The sequence below is a fragment of the Convolutriloba macropyga genome, chromosome 9, assembly GCF_964194025.1.
Source record: "Convolutriloba macropyga chromosome 9, txConMacr16.3, whole genome shotgun sequence".
NCBI classification, from domain to species: Eukaryota; Metazoa; Xenacoelomorpha; order Acoela; family Convolutidae; genus Convolutriloba; species Convolutriloba macropyga.
Window position 1 is genome coordinate 53071345 of NC_134476.1, and position 19708 is coordinate 53091052.

The following is a 19708-nucleotide window of genomic DNA, read 5'->3' on the forward strand; positions in this document are numbered from 1 at the left end:
TTTTGTTCTTGCAAAATTTTCAAAATTCACAGCTTAATTCCGATCCCTTGGCAAATCCTACTGTCACTGGCTTTGTTTTTACGTAAATTTTTTGTGAAAGGTGTAAATGCATCCGTAGGTTACTTTGATTTCATTTGCTGAACCCGAACAAAGCGAGAAAAGACGCCAACAGATACTAAAAAACACTTCACTCCACTATTAGAATACGTTAATTTATCCGTAACGGGGAATGATTTTGGAAAATTGTCAGGCTGGACAAATGTCGTGTGCTCATCAATCGAATATGTGGTTGGTTGTTTGTTTTGTAGAAGGTAAAAAATTGAAGAAATTAATCCGCTATTTTTTTAAAATTGGAGAGAGTGGTCTGTTTTGTGAGTTAAGTCAATAAGTAAATAACCATAAGGAATAGAAGTTGCTTTCATATACCAGTCTTTCAACTGTGATTCTAACTCGAACGGTTGACTACAGCTGTTTATTTGCTTGACATCTCTCGGAGATTTGAGCATAACCATATGAATATTTTATATCTATGTCCCCTAATCTACTCTGACGAAAAAAAATGAGTTTAATATGTATTGTACTGAGTCCTTTATATCTTCCAGCCGTTGCAATTTAACAAATTCTAGACCTAGAAAACTCAAAAGAGTCGTCAAAAATTGTCAAATATTTTGCAATATTATTTGGTAGACTATGAATAAACTAAAAGTTGACCCCTCGAATAAAATGAATTTTCTTGATGTTTTCGGACATTAATACGTAAATTGAATGATAATATTGATAAAAATTATAAAGTTTGTCGCAGTCCGGTTGAAAAATTCCAATACTTAACCAAACACTCGTAAAATAACATTTTCGAGACCCAATTGGTCCCAATAATGAAACCAAAATGCGTTCCGTAGTACAAGTTATTTACATGGTTCACCAGAAGGTAAACTACATCCGAATGTACTAGAGAAGACAGCGATCCAAACTCTTTTTCTTCATGTAAATAGGCGAATGTAACTTTTACTATAGACTTTCTAATAAGCAATTAACAGGAGATCAAAAATTGGGACTAAATCTACCCGGAGTCTATTACAAGTTTGAACAAAACATTTCCACGATTTTCGTTCCCGTTTATTGTCACCAAAGACAAAATTACCTAAGTTAAAGCAGTTATCTATATCAGTCATTTACGCTCATTTTTGGGAGAAAACTAGTTTTTCCAAGTGAATTACTGTTTTAGATAATTAGAAAAAAGAGGTAAGAGTCCAAACCGAGAAACGAAATTATCAAATTAGTAAGCCAATAGTACTGTCTCTTCACAAGAGTTTGCATCAAAACTTATAAAGCTGATGGAAGGGTTGAAATTGGGAAAGAGGTCAACATTTTAATCCAAAGTACCTGTCTTCCGTTAGGTAGACCAATGAATCATTCTGATGGAACTTTTCTCCGACTATAAATTAGAAGAATGAAAATATTGAATTGCAAAATGATCGCAAATGCAATTACCAATTTACGTTATCAAAAAAATTAGTCCAATTTCCTTAAGCGTATCCCTTCTCCTCTGCACAGTGAAATTTCTTCTTAATTGCTACAATCCCATTCAGTATCGGAGTTTTGTCGCTTTTACACAACCGAAATCATTTAGGTTTGCCACATCTTTGCACAAGTAATTTGAGGGCAGATTACATTTCTCTAATCCCTTTGCAAAATTTTACTCTCTAGGTAAACAGTGTTGTTGAATAATTGATGACAATTCAGAGAAACCCAGTTTTCCAATGCTTCAATTAATCTCATGTTTTTTTTCACTTGCTTGAAAATTAGTTTTGTATTCTTTAGGTGGGACCCAATTGTGTCTCAAACAATTCTATCCTTGAGAACACCTTACTCTTTCATAGTGTTGACCTCCAAACTCTCAATGTCGAATAAAACGGGATACATAATCCTTTTTTCTAGTTCGAATTCTAGAAAAATGTGTAACTGCCTAGTATTTTGAAAGTTTGAGTTTTGGGAAAATGTTTTAGTTTCAAGAAGAGTGTAAGAATATCTTTTAGTTCTTAAGTGAGTTTAAAGTGAAAAACCTCTGATGTATCTCTGAGACTCAAGAAATTATTTGTGGAGCAACCGCTGCACCATGTCATGCTCAGATGAGATTTTTCAAACAAAAAATTACTTAGAGTAATTACGAAAACATGCAATTACTGAAATGTACATTTTTGAATGTTTTAAAACTTATTCAATTTTTGAATCAGTTCCTTGAACTCTTTCATAGTGTAGCTGACATAAATCACTTGCTTGAACTCATTGTTGTCTTTACGGCAAAATGGTCGAATCTGCACATAAATCGGAGCCGGATTTTGAATCGGAGCGAATGCATTGAACAATAGTCACATACATTTGGCGATTATTTCCAATGCTGACCTCTTACTTTGTGACATCGTTCCAGCACATCCTCCATACTTGGGTTCGTGTCAAATTGAGTTTTTTCTCAGTTCCATATTTCCATTTAAGAGATCGTTCTTGTGAAAACAGTATTTGTTGTTAGTAATCTATTTGTTATCTCCACTTTCAGAGGTCCCAGAACTGTCTTTTTTGAAGACTTGAAAAGTTGGCTCAGTGTAATTTTGAACATTTCTGGGACAAAGTCTCTCAAATCTTTTTGATGAGAAGCAAAGTATACAAAAAGGAACGGAATCAATTCTAGTTTTGGGCTGAGAGTCGGTAAACGGAGAAGTCGAGTATAACGGGGCATAGAAGGAGCAGTCGTGTGAAACTGAGATACTTTGATAAAGAGACTTTATCAACTTGTTTGTACGGAGAAAAATAACTTGAATGATTTCAGTTTTTTTATATCACCTTTTTTTGGACTCATCAATTTTACATTTCCAAATATGGAGAGGTTAAATACGTCATATTGCAAAAATTCTATTAAGGAAAACTAGTCCGAGATTTTAAGTTTATCAAACTTTTGAACTTGAGTAGCATATTGATCTTAATGTTTAGGTTTTGATTAGCACATTTATCTTGATGTTTTTGAAAGACGACGTTTTTCTTGTTTCCATCAAAATGCAGCTTTGTCTTATCAGCTTTTCTATTAAGAACTTGAGTAGTCTTAGATTATCTGATACCTCAGATTTTTTTGCGCTTTCACAATTTTTCAGAACGCTGAAATTTGAGTTCTGATTTTATCCTGAGGTTTTTTCAAATTTTGTCAAAAAAAAAATAGGAAAAACATTGTTAATATTATTACTGCGAAATTCAGTTCTGTTCTGCTGCCAAATTTTGATTTATGTGTGCAAAGGTTGTTGAGCCAAATTTGGAGTTTCCAGCATTCGCTTTTTGGAGCAAGATTATTGAACAAGTTGGAGTGCATTTTTACATAATAGCATCAAAGATTGTAGGAAGCTTGTCTTCTGTCGGCATTAGTTACTTCTAGAAAGGTTACTTCTGTAGGGATTTTAATGTCAATGAACTCGCCGTAAGCTGGAAAGTCTGTTCTATATATTAGGAATTGGCAAAGTGAATTTGTTCGAAGTGGAAGGCCTCAGTCCGAGTTAATTTGTTTTTACTGAAAATTAGAAAAACGAGGATCTAAGTGAGAACAAATAATATGAATTATTGCGGAAACCTAAGTGTATAAACAAAATTAATTATGACTGCAGTAAGACTTTGTTTTCGTAAGACTTTATGTTACTTAAGAGTTTTCGAGGTCTGCCTCGAAGCTGAATTAGTTAAACGACTTGAACGACTTCAAAATTAGTTAAACGACTTGAAGTTGTAGCGTAGTCTTTTTATGATCCACCTTGTTTTTTTACCAGGCTGCACCTTGAAGGTCCTATATTTGTATATGTGACTTTCCTTCAAAACTCTCATTCTTAGCTTTTGTTTTCACTAAAAGATTGTTCACGGATAGTAAGGTGTGGCCCTAAGTTTATTCAATCAATTTGGTGTGAATTATTTATGCTTAGTTTTTTCAGTGCTCTCTAGTATATTAATATACATAGATGGCATTCATAATATTTAGTTTTTAAGCTTTGTATGTTTTGTTACAGCAAATGCTACAAGAAAAAGTATGAAGTGTATTTTGCTCTTCAGTACTGTAGGCAAATATTGAATGGTTTACTTGCCGTGCACAGCTTTTACATTTTTCACAACCAGTTTACTACGTGTACATATTGCATCGATTTTCTTTTACTACTAGCCATTGTCTTTAGAGTTTAACAAATATATGCTTACGTTTTTCCCACTTATTAGTCTCTTAACTGCGATTACAAGAGGAAATTCTAGTTAGTTTGTGATTGTACGAGATTTATTTCTTGTTTTTATTGAAATAATTTTGGTCATCAACAGTTTGTTTGCTTCGTTAGTCGAGGTTAGATTACAGGGTTCTTCCACACCTTTGAATTGTGCCTAGGACAATGATAAACAGTGTTGTGAAAACTGGAGTACTTACATGAGCCCAAGTTGCTTCTATGCATTTTTTTTATAATGTTTCTGAATAGGTGGTCGTAGGTTTTTGTGTAACCTTGTGTCATGTTCAAACCCTGTTTTAATTGGATCATGTTCTTTTTTTCGCTCAATATTTCTGTCTAAACTCACGGGCTTTCAGACTAGTTTCTGGCGTGCATATCCTACTGCTCATTTAAATTAATCAAGTTCTCTATGACGGCCTACTTGACTAGTTTCTTGATTTGCTAAATTACTTTATCAGATTTTTCATCTCTCTCCACAGGTTATTCATTGGCTTTGCTTATACAAAAAGAGGAAAGGATGAGAGTCACATTTCAGAAGTTGAAACCTTTTCGTTCCCGTTTCTCGAGTACACACTTTTTGTTTTCATTAGCAAGGGGAACAAATCTATGTGTGTTTTTGCGCTAATCTCCGTATTTAATGAGTCGTTTTTTGTGCCATTATTGATTGTCAGAAATGGGAGAACATTGATTTATTGAGCTCTTTGACTGATTTCATCTCCAGCGAGTTTTTATGCTGATTCATTTTCCATAATCTGCAGTTTTATGAGTAATTGCGCTTTCAGTGTCAGAAGTCAATTTAATTTGTAGGAATTCCGTAAGGTTATCAAAAATTTAAATTAACTCGCAATTAAACGTGCAAACAACCTTAAAGTATGCTTGGTTAGTGCGTGGACCTTCAGGTGCAAGAAAGAACAATAGAACGGGACTATAAGAGATGACCGATTTGGAAAGCTTAAGAGCAGTTGTTGTAATGTGTAGCGCAACGTGGCTTGCAAGTAAGAGATGCTTATTCGAAGCCAGTACTGCGAATCTCACGCCAATTTTTATAACAATTTTTATATTTCAAGTTTCGCATTGATCTTGACTTCATCTCGCTCTATGTTATGGCTGAGCGTAAGAGATCACGAAGATTTTGGTCACGCTGAAGCAGGAAGTGGAGCGAAAAAACGAGTGGTTTTGCGGCGTGAGTGTTTTTCGCTCTAATTTTAGAGCGAAAATTGTAGAGTGAAAAAACGGTGTTTGAACAAGAAATCGCTTTCTCGGTAGTGGTTTTTTTGTTCACATGCGGCAATTTGACTTTGATTTCTTACTGTTTTTTCGATTTTTTGGATCAGATTTTTTCTAAGTGGTTTTCCCAATCCATTCGTAGTTCATTCTTGACCTAGCTTTTGTTTGAACCAAATTTCCATTTCTCGCTAATGTTTTTTTTGTTCACATGCAGCATTTTTACATTGATTTTCTTTTTTTTTCATTTTATTGATCTGATTTTTTTTAGAAATGGTTTTCCCAATTCACTCATAGTCCGTTCTAAGTCTAGTTTTTTGTTTAGTCAATGAAAATTCTTTGAATTGTGCTGCAGGACTTGTCCTGCTATGTTTTTTATTTCGTCAAGATTTTTGTTACAACTAATATGACGTCACAACCGCTTCAAGTCCGCTTTTTGTTCATTCGTTCATGCAATTTCAACTGAAGTTCGTGCGTCACGTCATTTTTGCTCTTAGTGGAGCGAGTTTTTTGTTCATTTGCGTGATCAAATTTTTGGTCACACGTGACTTACCTCACTCTCAATAATGACTTCCTCACTTTGAATTTGACTTTTCGTTACTTTAATTCAAAGAGATAAGGTCAAGTGAGTGTGTGTAGCTCTGCATGAAGGTTATTTGAGAGCAGCTTATAGAGGCAGCGATACCTTATACAGATTCCTAATCAAAGTATAACATCTCATTCTTTAATGAAAAGAGTAATTTTTTTGGTCTGTCTTTATGGTTTTTTGGAGACTGCAGATATACGCCGCTATTTCGGCTATTTTCTGGCAATCTGTCAGCTATGTTTTTTTGTTTTGCTGATTTATTTTTCAAAATCTTCAATTTTTGAAGCGATGGGTGGGTTTCCGGTGTCAGAATTAATTTGATGTGCAGATATTAATTTTTCTTTTAACATTATCTTCAAGCTGAAAACGGCCTAATTTAATGTTTTTTAAAACCAAACCGACCTTAATTTGGGCTTAAATTGCAAGCGGATGGTTTAAATATTTTAGAGCTGCCTCAAGTTATATTTCAATTGATTTCTGAGTTTGTTTCCGGATTGAAGAGATGAACAATTTCGAGAGCTTACGACCAGTTGTGGTAATCTGTAGCACACGAGTCTTGCGAGTGAAAGACGCGGGTTCAAATTCAGAGCGAATATCTTGTCAGTTTTTATAGAGCTCTGTTCTTTTTTTCGGTTATTCTTTTTCCATAATCTGCATTTTTTATGAGCAATGGTTGCGCGTTCGGTGTCAGAAGTCAATATAATTTGTAGGTATTTCGTTTCTGTAGAGTTTTAAAAATTGTTTGATTTAGATTTCCTATTTTTAACATGCAAACCGAACTGGACTAATGTTGCATATCAATGGTTGCTTCAAAAGTTTTAGAGCTGCTTCAAGTTATATTTCAAAAGTTTTCCTAATAAGTTTTTGCATTAATCTGTTTATAGAGTTCTCTCGACTCTAAATTATAGTTGCTCGACTCTAAGTTATCTCGCCCTAAATTATAGTTGAGAAAATAAAATGAACTTGCAAATTATGCAAAACATGAGCTTGACATGGCGCGCCACTTGTTCAAAATATGCTCGGACAAATGAAGCCTTGATAAGCAAGGAAGAAGGAGAGAACGAAATTATAAGACTTGACTGTTTTCTGGAGCTTTAGACTAGTTGTTGTAATGTAAGAGATGCCCAAGTTCTGAGGAGTTTCAGTCATCTCGCTTCTATGAAGACTGGATTTCCTCAATTTTTGTTAAGGTCAATTGTTGTCAATTTCTGGTAAATCAGGACAGGTTGAATGTGCTACGGGGGCACGATGCCGATTCTTCTTACAGTGATGCATTTTGTGACCTCGAGTTAACAACTATTAATTCTTAACCTCTTCGTTGCTCTTAATTAAATTTCTAGCTCTATGGAAGTTGCTGTGATTTGAAAATGTTTCAGATCTGTACTGTTCACACCCTATTTCTAACTAACATCAAAATAGATCGCTGGAAAGAGCCAAGTCATCTGAAGATATGAAGTTTAAGTCAGATAGAGAAGACGAGTTCTCGGGAGGTAACCCGTTCTCGGCTCTGGACAAATCAACAGTGCTACAGGAGACTCGCCTATTTAACGAGACGCCAATTAATTCCAGGAGGTAAACTATTCATGAAATCTTCATCGTTTTCAGTAGAAGTCCTTGTTTTATTGATTTAAAAAACTGAATTTCCCCTTTTTAGTAGAGATACATACAAAGAGACAGCGTACACTCTTCTTCGTATTCTACAAAAGTAAATTTGAAACCAATTTTAATGGTCAAGGTCATTAGGAAGTATAGTTAGCCATATGAATAAGTGGCTAAAGTAGCGTATGCGTTATTTGTTTTATCGTCTAGATATGCTCGCATTGGGAAAGTTTTTAAGTTCTTAATCTTATCTGAAGTGTTTCGTTTCCTGATAATTTTCATGGAGCATTGATTAACTAACTACTAACTTGCTCATATTTGCAGATGTGTGGCGAGGCTGACCAATCTGCTGTACGTGTTGAATCAAGGAGAACCAGTGACTACTCCAGAGGCAACCGATGCTTTCTTCTCAATGACTAAATTGTTCCAGTCAACCGACCCTTCTATCAGGAGGCAAGTTTTCTTTATTCACAGGGGACTCCTTGAAAACTAATTATAGAAAAATTAATTGTGTCGTTCTACAACATAGTGATTTTCGTGTCAAAACTAAATTTTGGTCGTTCTGTTGCTGATTAATTGTTCTCAAACGAAGTTTGTAGGAATTATATTAGTGTTTTTATGCGAATTTTTGCGCAACCGATTTTTCTTCTGGCCAATTTGGTTTTTTGACCTCAAAAGCGGGATAAGTAGGGAGCGTTCGGAGGGCATTAAGTGGCCGAGCAGAGCTTTAAGAGCATTACGCCTTACAAGTATCAGTTTCTGGGAAAGTGTTTTGAGGAGACAATTTCAGAGTGTGAAGAGGCGGTTCTTAGTTTTAAAAGTTACGTTTTAAATAATTTTGTTACGGTCATTTGAATATTCTTTCAATTGAGGGTGGTGATTTTTGATGTTATCAGGATGCTGTTTCTGGCCATCAGGGAACTGTCGAATCTGGCACAGGACGTAATCATAGTGACAAGTAGTTTGACAAAGGACATGACTGGACCTGTCGAGGCATTCAGAGGACCTGCAATCAGGGCACTCTGCTCTATTGCAGGTATAAGGACACATACATTTTCAATTATCAGAAGAAATCAGCGTTGAGACAAAAGACGCCAAATTGATCTTAATTTTATCGCCAACATTTTAAGTTGTGGTGCGCAAGTTTAACAGCGAAAGCTTAGTTTTCTTATGTGTTTGCGGATAGAATTCAGTAGCACTAAGCGTCTGTGTTTTACGGTTTTTGAAGTTAAAATTTTTTGTCTGGGATATAATATAATGAAGTGATCTGCTATCTTGGTTCCCATATGGAAATGCGAGCACTTCGTTCATCGTGTCTCTTTCACTTGAAATGCGACCAATTATTCGATTTTTTTTACTCTGACAATTTGCCTAACATATTCCATCAATTTACTTTAATTTATTAACGCATCAATTGATTATGGGAAGCATATAAGCTCTACATTGTAATGAGAATTGTAACATTGTACCTTCATTCATGGCTATATTGTATTTTTGAAATTAAGAAGAGTTGTTTGAATGTGTAGATAGTGGAATGTTGAATCAGATAGAGAGGTACATGAAGCAGGCCATAGTGGCCAAAAGTCCCCACGTGGCATCTGCTGCACTGGTCTCCACCCTCAAGATGTACCACATGAACCCAGATGTCGTCAAAAGATGGGTCAACGAAGTACGTCAACAAAAAAAAATATTTTCAATACTTAAACTCCGCATGACGAATGTGTTGAATCGGTTCTACTTATTTTCACCCCGATTAATTTAACCATGCATATCTTATTACCATATTAGCAATCGGCATTACAAGATTGTTTTCTCCAAATTAAGCGGGTGGTTTGATCCCATGTTCGGCTGGGATAGTTTCATTTCCCACGGGCCGCTTATGATTATAATGCAAATGTTAACAGTAATTATATAAGGGAATAAGATCGGGGTGGAGTGATAGGGGGTTAAACAAATGGGGGTGAAAAGCGGGAAACCATTAACTCTTCTGCCCAAATTATCTCATATTCGAAGCATCAATGAAGGATGACGTGAATTTGGCATTTTAAGTATCCTGTTTTGAAAATTGTTACTGTTTACTTCACTGTGGCTAAGCAGAAATTGCATTTTATTTCGCCTTCTGACCGTGACTTTTAGTTAATAAAAGTTAATAACTCTGACCGTATTGACTTAGGCACAAGAGGCGCTCAACTCGGATAACGTTATGATCCAATTCCACGCACTAGGGTTGCTATACCAGATCAAGAAACGAGATCAGCTAGCAGTCAGCAAACTTGTGGCAAAGTTAAGTCGATCTTCGCTTCGATCGCCCTATGCATGCTGCTTGTTGATTCGTGTTGCGTTCAACCTAATCGAAACTAGTGGCGAAGGCACTTCGAGTCAGTTCTTCGAGTTCATTGAGAACTGCCTCCGTCACAGACACGAGATGGTGATCTATGAGGCTGCGCATGCCATGGTGAACATGAATGGAATCACAGCCAAGGACTTGGCTCCTGCTGTGTCAGTTTTGCAACTGTTCTGCAGTTCACCTAAACCCACACTCAGGTACTATTTCAGTGCATCACTTTTAGGATTTGGTGTTGGAGATGAAATCGACACGTTTATAATTATGAAGTTTACTTTTCTTTGTCGACTCGTACATCTAAACTTTCTTAACTAAAGCAAAACCTCGTAGACTATATTTACGCTTTGACTGTGAGTTGGAACAGTTATAAAAATCGTCAAAATATTCGTCAATGCATCTTTGCACCAGAAACGCACAGCCTTGCTTTTATTTTCTTGATGATTTTCGCAATCTATATTTAGAAACAGTGCTGAATAACTCGCTCTACTTCCGTTTTTCTAGGTTTGCAGCTGTGCGAACACTGAACAAGATAGCGATGAACCACCCAGCAGCAGTGACAGCGTGCAATCTGGACCTGGAGAACCTCATCTCAGACAGCAACCGAAGCATCGCCACTCTGGCCATCACTACCCTCCTCAAAACTGGCAACGAGTCCAGTGTCGACAGGTTAATTCATCATCTCAATTGTTAAGCTTATCTTATGCACTGTTTACAGTTACACACTCATAACCTTTTGACATTTGAAAGCCCCCCCCCCACACCCCCCCCCCCCCAAAAAAAAAAGGTTAGTGGGTCCAAATTATTTGCGACCACCAAGTGCGCGTTGCATATTTATACATAATAAGGGAGGTCCGGGGAGGGTGGCGGGGGTGAGGCTAGCCAACTAAGAGAAATACAAGTAGAAAAGTACCTTTTTTAACTATGCTTATTTTGGCTCAAATTTATCCCGATGAGTTAATAATTATGAGTTTCGAACTGGTATTTCAGGCTGATGAAGCAGATAACTTCGTTCATGACGGAGATTTCGGATGAGTTCAAGGCAGTGGTTGTGGATGCGATCAAGGCTCTCTGTCACAAATTCCCCAGGAAGCACGGCATACTCCTCAATTTCCTTGGATCTATGCTCAGAGACGAGGGTAAGATCAATGGTGTTTTCTCCTTTCTCAAGTCTAACACTGTGAAAATCTTCTAATCAAGATAATTGTAATCCAGGAACAATAAAACGTATTCAAGTTCCGACAAAACTCCAAATGGCGTATTTATTGTCAATACCACAGCCAAATGTACATGGAAGCGCTAATATACTAATAAATTAGTTGATATATGAGGATCTAATTCTGTTTCGCCCCCCCCCTCCATTGTTTTTATACTCCAGGTTACAAAATATTTATTAATAGCCGCGAAGCGATAGTGGCTATTATTGGGAACATCGTGTTGTTTGTATAATTGGGAACATTTGGATTGTATTGATGCGCTGTGTTTTTTTTAAGATTTGTTTACACATTTTTCAATGACTTTGATCTTTCGAAACGGGATAAACAAGTAAAGCCCAGCGGCATTAAGTTTCATTAGAGACCCAAAGTGGGCTTTAGTAGTCTTTCAAGTGTTTAGAGTGGTGCAGCTGTTGGGATGGCCTGTTGCAAAACGGTGCAGTTTTCATGTTTTTTTAGATTTTTTGTTTTGTTTGATTAGTCTTAGGTTGAAGTTTTTAAAAGTTAATGAAGTTCTTTTGTGAGACAAAATTACTTGTTATGACCATTTTATGAGCTACATGTTTTGGTACTGCAAACACAAACACGCAAAATGATACTAATTTTTTTTCACGTTTTTTTTGAAAATTTGTCATTTTTTGAGTTTTTCCGACCGCGGAGGCCAGGGAATATCCTTTAAGGTTTGAAAAAAGGAAGGCATTTTTTTTGATAATGTCTAATTTTTTTCAAGTTTTCCTAATATTTTTTGTCAATTTTTGTCCTCAAGGGCAGGAAAACCAATTCTACGGTATAATAGAAAGGTTACTGCATGTTTGTTAGTGTCATTGGTATTGTTTCCAAATTGTTAACCTTTCGTATTGTTAACATTTCGGATTTTAAAATTTTTTTTGATAACATTTACAATTTTCAAGTTTTTTTTTGAAAATTGTTATTTTTTGTTTTTATTGCCTCAGTTGCCAGGTAACCTCCTCAATTGTCTGATAGTATGTTATTACATAGTTGCCAGGGGCAATGGAATGGTTTTTAACGTTTAATAGAACGAATTTTGTTTTTTGAAATTTGCAATTTTTCTGAAAATTTTTATCTATCGATCTTTGAATTTTTTAAGGCTTGGAATTAGGTTCCTGGATATCCTCTAGAGACACAGAAATGCTTCTGAAGATATTAATATCTCGATTATCAGCAACATTTCATTAAAGTTTTTTGTTTTAATAGTTTTTCTGAGTCAATGAATCTTCAAGGGCCAATGAACTCTTTTCAGGTGTTGCAGATATAATTCTGGGACGATTTCAGAGACAAAAATTGGTTTTGAACAAATTTTTGGAGTCGGTATATTCAAAGGGATCAAATTTTGCTTTCGGTTTAAAATCTTCAAGAATTTTAGCAATGAGTATATTTTTGTATAAATTGTTTGATTGTCCCAGTTTCAGTTTGATTGTTGAACTTTTTGAGATGATTAAGGGCAGAATAAATCATTATATTAATATTTTCATTATTATTTTCACTCAACGCTATTATTTAACGTAAATAACGCGGTAACATACGTTTTGGTACAAAATTTTTGGGAATATATCTTTCTCCAGATCACTTAAATCTCAATGCGGCGTGAAGGTCAGCACGCTGGTAACTTTGATGAATGGAATGAAAGTGTTAATTAGATGTTTTATATTTTGTTCAGGTGGCTTTGTGTACAAGAAGTCGATAATAGACGCGATAGTGGGTATAGTTGAAGAGAATGTGGATGCGAGGGAGACAGGACTGGCCCATCTCTGTGAGTTCATTGAGGACTGTGAACACGATGTGCTCGCCACTCGGATACTACATCTACTAGGTGACTACATACGCAACTTTTTGTATCAACGAATTAGTTACAGCCGCCGTAAAGCAATTATTCTCCGTAAACCAATCTATATCCAATTTCTTTTTCCAGCTAAGAGGTTTTTTGCCATTAGATCTCCATGCCCATCGAAAAGTCGAGTATTGATGCTTGTGATTGTTTATTCAAACTTCGAACTCAAGTTAACTCTGGTGGTTGACATTTCCTAATTCCTTAGTATTGATAGGTTTCTCTAGCTGATAGGTTTCTTTAGCTGATAGGTTTCTCTAGCTGTAGTTTTTTTTATCTATTAATAGGACGCGAGGGACCCCGGACTAGCCAGCCCTCTCGGTACATCAGGTTTATCTACAACCGAGTGTTGCTGGAGAACCCAGCAGTGACGGCGGCCGCAGTCAGCACACTGGCAAAGTTCGGAGCCACTTGCGAAGACCTCCTGCCTAATATCATCACTCTATTGAAAAGATGTCTCATGGACTCTGATGACGAGGTACTGTCCATCTTTATTAATGGCTCTCGAACGAACTTGGTCGCAATTATTGTGAACTGGTCTTTTTATGCAAAATTTTTTCTTGGCCGTTTTGACTTATCGAGTGACCTTGACGCTCATGAATTTTTGCGTGCTGTGCTCTAAATGTCTCTCTCATTCGTTCGCTAAATTGGCGACCTTTATCAACTAATATCAAGTGAAACGTTTGGTGAAATTGGTATCATTTTTAATAGCCGGAAAGCGACAGCTAGAGCTATTATTGGCCTTTTCTTGGTTTATACAATTCAAAAATTTTTGTGTTCGGACGCTATTTTTTGTAAGATCTGTTCAAACATTTTCATGATTTTTGAGGTCAAATTGAGGTAATGTTTTTGGTCACGCCACAACAGGAAATAGGCGGCAATTTGACATTGATTTTTTCTGTATTTTGTTTTAAAATGTTTTGATCGGTTTGATTTTTTAAAGGGTTTTTGCAATCCTTTTATTGTCCATTTTATGTCTAACTAGTTTTTTTAATTCAGGAAAAATTCTTTGAATTGTATGTGAGGACATGTCCCGCTGTTTTTTTTTTATTTTCAAGATTTTTGCTACGATCATATGACGTCACGATCAGTTAAATCTGTTTTTTTAAATAATAGCCGCGAAGCGATAGCGGCTATTATTGTGGACATCGTCGTTTTTTTTAATTCGTCGCCTCCATCGATGATTTTTACGACCCGACTTCTTTGAATTGACTTTTAGTGACTTCTACTGCTTTGCGTACGTGACAAAATTTGTGTAGGTGACGTCATTTCTGCTTTTAGGTCAATTGTGTGACTTACCTCACTAAAAAATGACCTCTGAAATCACTTAATGAGCTTGAAATTTTATGAACAGCTACTAGTTAAAGATCAATAGTGTGCATCCATGTAGTGCCAAACGCAAATGCCCTAATTCTTGAGTATAGAGTCGTGAGTTTTTGATTTAGATTATTGAATTTGAAAAAGCTCTGTTAGAAGTGTTTCCTTATAGAGCGTATGTGTCTCATATAAATGACAGTCCTAATCTAACTCAAAAACTGTTATGTTCTATAAAAGGACTGGTGATCAACTTGTCTATCTTATTTTTTTAGTTGTTTCAATTCAATGGAAGGCCACAAGCGTCTATCGCGGCTATTTTGCGTCAATCTGACGGCTATGTATCATTTGTTATTATTAATAGCCGCCCTCATCTTCTCAGCTGGCTATTATTGCGCTCGTATTTTTTTTTTACTTCAAACTTTTTTTCGCTTTACCATTTTGCCGCTTTTTCGACATTTTGCGTGAAAACTTTTTGACTTCTCTAGGCTAGTTTCTATCTTCTCTCATTTTGCTAAAAGTGAATGTGAACATCAGTTGCTAAGCAAAGCTATTCAAAATGAACAGAGTCGGTATAGAAAATTGAAGTCAGAAATAGAAACGGGATAAACCCATAAAGCCCAATTTTAGATGCCCGCTATTTGAACGTCGTTCCTATAAGTCTTAGTTACCACCTCTAATGCTTATTGGTGTTGATAGTAGCCCCTGTAGCCTCTCTCTAAGAATCAGAAGTATGTTCAACTACGAAATGCCATCAAAATAAATCGGACTTAAAAAATATTTTTGTACAAAAATCTTTTTTTTTCAATATATTCTATTCGTTCAATCCCAATCATGCTTATTGGAATCAACGGCGGCTATTTTCCGGCAATCTGCCGGGTATGTTTGTTTTGTTATTTGTTTATTATTGTTTTGAACTTTAAATCTTAATTGTGGTATATAGTATGTTTAATTGCTCTCAAACGAAATTTGTAGCAATATATTAGTCCTGTCGGTCTTGTTTTTGCGATTTTTCGCGTGACCGACTTTTTGTCTGACGTTTTTGACTTTTCGTCCTCAAAAACGGAATAAACAGGTAGCGCCCAGCGGGCATTAAGTTCTCATAGAGCTTTTCAGCTCCGTTTCAGCTCAAACTGTATTGGAGACTTATACTTGTACTTATAGTGTGAAGGGCGGTTCTTAGAGGTTGAAGACACCCCCAATGTTGACCCCCCCCCTATTGCCCCCACAGCACCCGCCGCGCTGTTGCCCCCCACCCCAGTGTTGCCTCTCCCCCCTGTCAGCCCCCGGTACACCCCCCTTCCCGTGGCTAGCTACTGGCGAACAACCGCTTGCTAAAAACGCAAATTTATACTTTTTTGTTTTTTTTTCGATTTTCGAAGATTTTTGTCATATTTGTATCAGCCCTAGGTGTCAAAGAACCTCCCCTAGGATTTGATAATAATTTAATGCATTGTTTCTAGTGGTAATGGAATGGTTTCAACATTTTTACATCACGAATTTTAGCAATTTTTTTGACAAAACGTACAATTTGTTCAAATTTTTTGACATTTTTTTTTTACTTTTTCAGGTCGTTCCAGGCCCAGGGTCCATAAAACGTATCAAGAAGTTTGATAATAAGTTACTGACAATTTTGTAATGGCCATGGAATAGTTTTTTAACGTACTTTTTAAACTTTTTAATGTCACAAATTTTAGCAATTTTTTGATAAAACTTGCTTTTTTAAGTTTTTTGAAATATTTTGTAGTTTCAGATTTTTTCAGCCTCAAGAGACAAGGATGCTCATCTAGGGGGTTTAAAAATAGGTTCATGAATAATTTCAAGATTAAATGGAATGTCTTGCAAGATTTTAACATCCCGATTTTAGCGTATTTTTGATAATTTTTGCCATTTTCCGTTTTTTGACAGTTATTATTCAGATTTTTTGAGCTTCAAAGGTCAAAAAGCCTCCATTAGGGTTTGATAATAAGTTACGGAAAAATTTTTGTTGATCATTGATTAATTTTCAACTTTTAGCATTTTTATTTTATAAAACTTGCAATTTTGTTAGTTTTTTTAAAATTGTTTGTCAATTTTTAGGTTTCTCTCACCTCAAGGGCCACGGAACTTCCTCTAGAGTTTGATAATATATTGCTGCATAGTTCATAGATGTAACAGAATGTTCTTCAAGATTTTAACATCACAAATTTCAGCAATTTTTAGACATATTTGCAATTTTTCATGTTTTTGAATTTTTCCAGCAACAGAGGCCCTGGAACCTCCTCCAAGATTTGATAATAAGCTGCTGCATAGTTTCTAGAGTTAATGGGATGGTGATCAACGTTTTTTATGACTCCAGTTTTAGTAATTTATGGATAAAATTTTAAATTTTCAAATTTTTGGAAAATTTGTTCCAAGTGCATAGATCTTTGAGCCTGTGAAAATATTTCAGGCTTGAAACAGGGAAAGCGGATAATCTCTTGAAACAATCAATTGGTTCATAAGATTTTAATGTCTTGAATTTTAGCAAGATTTCGTTAAATTTTGCAATTTTCTCAAAATTTTTAAATATTTTTTGTCCTTTTCTGAGTTTAACGACAATTACTGGCCAACAAAACTTTTCAAGCCTCGGAGATGGGTTAATTGACAGAACTTCGGGACAAAAAATGGTTTTGAACTTTTTTTTATTACGAAGTTGAAAACTTTTTTCTAATTTTGCCCTTTTCAGTGTTTTTCTATATGTGTCGAATCTAATCATGGAAGATATTCTTGTCTCTTTCTCGCTTTTGGTTAGGGTTCCTTTCCAACTCTTTCTCGTTCACTTTTTATCTCTCCCTTCTCTCTCTCTCTCTCTCTCTCTCTTTGTTGATGCCACACTTCAGGTGCTGTTATGTGGCGTAATGTCATCATCTCTGATCCTCATTATCAATGAGTTATAGTTGAAATGTTTTTATCATAAATGATCTAACAGGCACTTTTTAGGAAACCTTTCTTATTTTCTCTCAAAAGCAATTTTTAGCAAATATATGAGTCCTGTGTCTTTTTATAGCTGCGAAGCTGTAAGCTGAGCGAAGCTATATTGCGGTGCTCTTGGTTTCTTTTTTGTTTCGTCGTCTGACGCTCTTTCGTTTAACATTTGTTCACACAGCAAAGCTGAAAAAATCAAATTTTCTGAATGACTTCTTTCTCTCACTAACGGCATTTGCGCGCGTGACGTCATTTCTCACTCGCTTCAACAAAAGTTTTTAGTTTATTTGCGTGATTAGATTTTGATCATACGTGACTTACCTCACTCAATAAAATGACTTTTGCACTTTTAAACTTGAGTTTAATCTGAATTTGTTTAAGGTCAAAGGAACTCATATGTGCAGTAAGGGTCCTTAGTAGGAGGCTTCGGCGGAATGAATTTTAACAAGCTTTATTAATTTATTGCTGAATGATTTTTTACCTAGTTTTTTGAGCGGCGTCGATTTTTTTTTCAGTTTAGATCTTTATCTGTTTCTATCTCTATTATATGGCACGCAGGTCTATTCTTTCGCAGCTATTCCGGCAATCTGCCGTCTATGATATGCAATTTTTGGCTTGCCCGATTTTTCGTCTGACCCATTTGACTTTCGTCTTCGGAAACGGGATAGAGGTAGTGCCTTGAGGTACTAAACCGTGGCTAGCTGTTGACGAAGCCAACCGCTCGCCGGTCGTTTGAGAGCAATTCGCCCGACGTTAGTCGGTTATGTTTAATGACGTAATTTGAGGCCCCTTCTTAGCTTTGTTAGCTTCTTAGCCACCTCGCACCCTACTTAAGCGGGCTGCAGATTAGTGCTCCCATTGGGCGTTCGAGAGCAGTTCTTCCTAGGTTAGTCGGTTATGTTTCTGGTTTTGAAAACTTTTGAACTGTTTTCATATAAAGTAAAAGTTAGTATTGAGGTACAACTAAGAACTGCTTCGATATAGCAGCTTGAGGTTGACCGAATGGAAATATACTTTGTCTACTTGATATCTCGAAAGGAATCTCGAGAGAACTAGAATGGTTTTTCAATGGTTTCACCAATGATAGCTCCTAAATATTGTTTTTGATCTAAGAGTTGTCCCATATCTTGTGGTGAATTTAGGTGCGTGACAGATCGACATTCTACCTGAGCATTCTGGAGCAGCAGGACAGAGCACTAAACTCCAAGTTCATCTTGAACACTATGAGTGTCTCCATCGGAGGACTGGAGAAAGCCCTCAGTTAGAATGACCAACTCGAAGCTATTATATTGCCATTTTCATTGACCACTTGGACCTAAAAATATATTAACAAATTGAGGCTATTCCAAAGTTGAGGCTATAATAGATCTGCTACGTTAGGGTACTCAATCTGAAAAAAAGCTAAAAAGTTATTTGAATTCACGGAAATTTTATATGCAATTTGGTAATCGTTAGAAAATGAGTGTGTGTATGTTAGGTGAGTATGTGAAGGACGACGCGTGTGAGACGCCATTTGACATGAAGAGTGTACCTCTTAGTGCACAGCCACTGGCAGAACAAACTGTACAACAGAAACCCACTCTCGCACAGGTATTGCACCCTTCTGACCTTTGTTAATGCCCACTGTTAGCTACTGATTTTCCCACGACATATTATTTAGCAAAAAACGGAATTGATAGATTGCAGTGAGATAATTTGTCAGTGCATGTTGGTCCAAGCATCATTAACCATATCAAGATTGGCACTCAAGAAATATCATTTTTTGCTCAAAAAAATCAATTGCTTTGCATCGCTCGGCACCTAATTATATGCATGTACATCATGTCTGTGCGCCTCTCCAAAAATTATTTCAACATGAACAGACATAATTTTGATATTCAGTCCGTAATAAGCTCATGCATGTGTATTGTACTGACTATTTGCTGTGTTGATTAACAATTTACCCTTTCACAGAAAGCGAAAGCTCAGGTTTGTTACTATCTGTAGTGTGTCTGTAAAACTCTTCAGTGTTGGGCACAAGTCATCAACTCCCTTAATACTGATCAGTGAGCTTTAACATTTTTGAAAAATGGGGAACCTTCAGTCAACTCATGTTAGTCGTCATCACTACTCCCGCCACAACTTTAGTGAATTTGAGATGCGACTCTGTCGTATTTGTGTGAGTTTTAAGCGTGGTAAACCACCCCTTATCAACATGAAACTCAATTCGATCTGTTTAACTGAGATGTTTGGGTTGAATTAAAGAAAAAAAACAATCATATATCAAGGCAAATGATATAAAGCAATTGCCCATTTTACCTCTCACTTGTCCCTTATACCCTTATTTCCAGTCCTAGCGAACTAATGTGTGTATTTGCTTTGAGAGCGGCTTGTTTGAGCTAACAGTAGGCAACACTACTGATA

At 36.2% G+C, this 19708-nt stretch overlaps 1 protein-coding gene across 3 annotated transcripts in view; it reads left to right on the forward strand.

Moving 5' to 3' along the window:
* Window positions 1-4111: 4111 nt before the first annotated feature.
* The window catches only part of LOC142345847 (coatomer subunit gamma-2-like), a 52463-nt gene continuing 36866 nt past the window's right edge, over window positions 4112-19708 (forward strand). The window contains exons 1-13 of one of the 3 annotated variants that reach the window (XM_075398257.1): window positions 4112-4268; window positions 7422-7617; window positions 7969-8097; window positions 8541-8680; window positions 9171-9313; window positions 9818-10188; window positions 10490-10654; window positions 10976-11124; window positions 12878-13030; window positions 13333-13523; window positions 18448-18565; window positions 18783-18895; window positions 19259-19273. In XM_075398257.1, the coding sequence (XP_075254372.1) occupies window positions 7496-7617; window positions 7969-8097; window positions 8541-8680; window positions 9171-9313; window positions 9818-10188; window positions 10490-10654; window positions 10976-11124; window positions 12878-13030; window positions 13333-13523; window positions 18448-18565; window positions 18783-18895; window positions 19259-19273 (1809 nt within the window). In that variant the 5' untranslated portion in view covers window positions 4112-4268; window positions 7422-7495. Of the gene's footprint in view, window positions 4269-4333; window positions 4355-7421; window positions 7618-7968; window positions 8098-8540; window positions 8681-9170; window positions 9314-9817; window positions 10189-10489; window positions 10655-10975; window positions 11125-12877; window positions 13031-13332; window positions 13524-18447; window positions 18566-18782; window positions 18896-19258; window positions 19274-19708 lie in introns of those variants that run through there. The other 2 variants (XM_075398256.1, XM_075398258.1) reach the window with 2 other exon arrangements.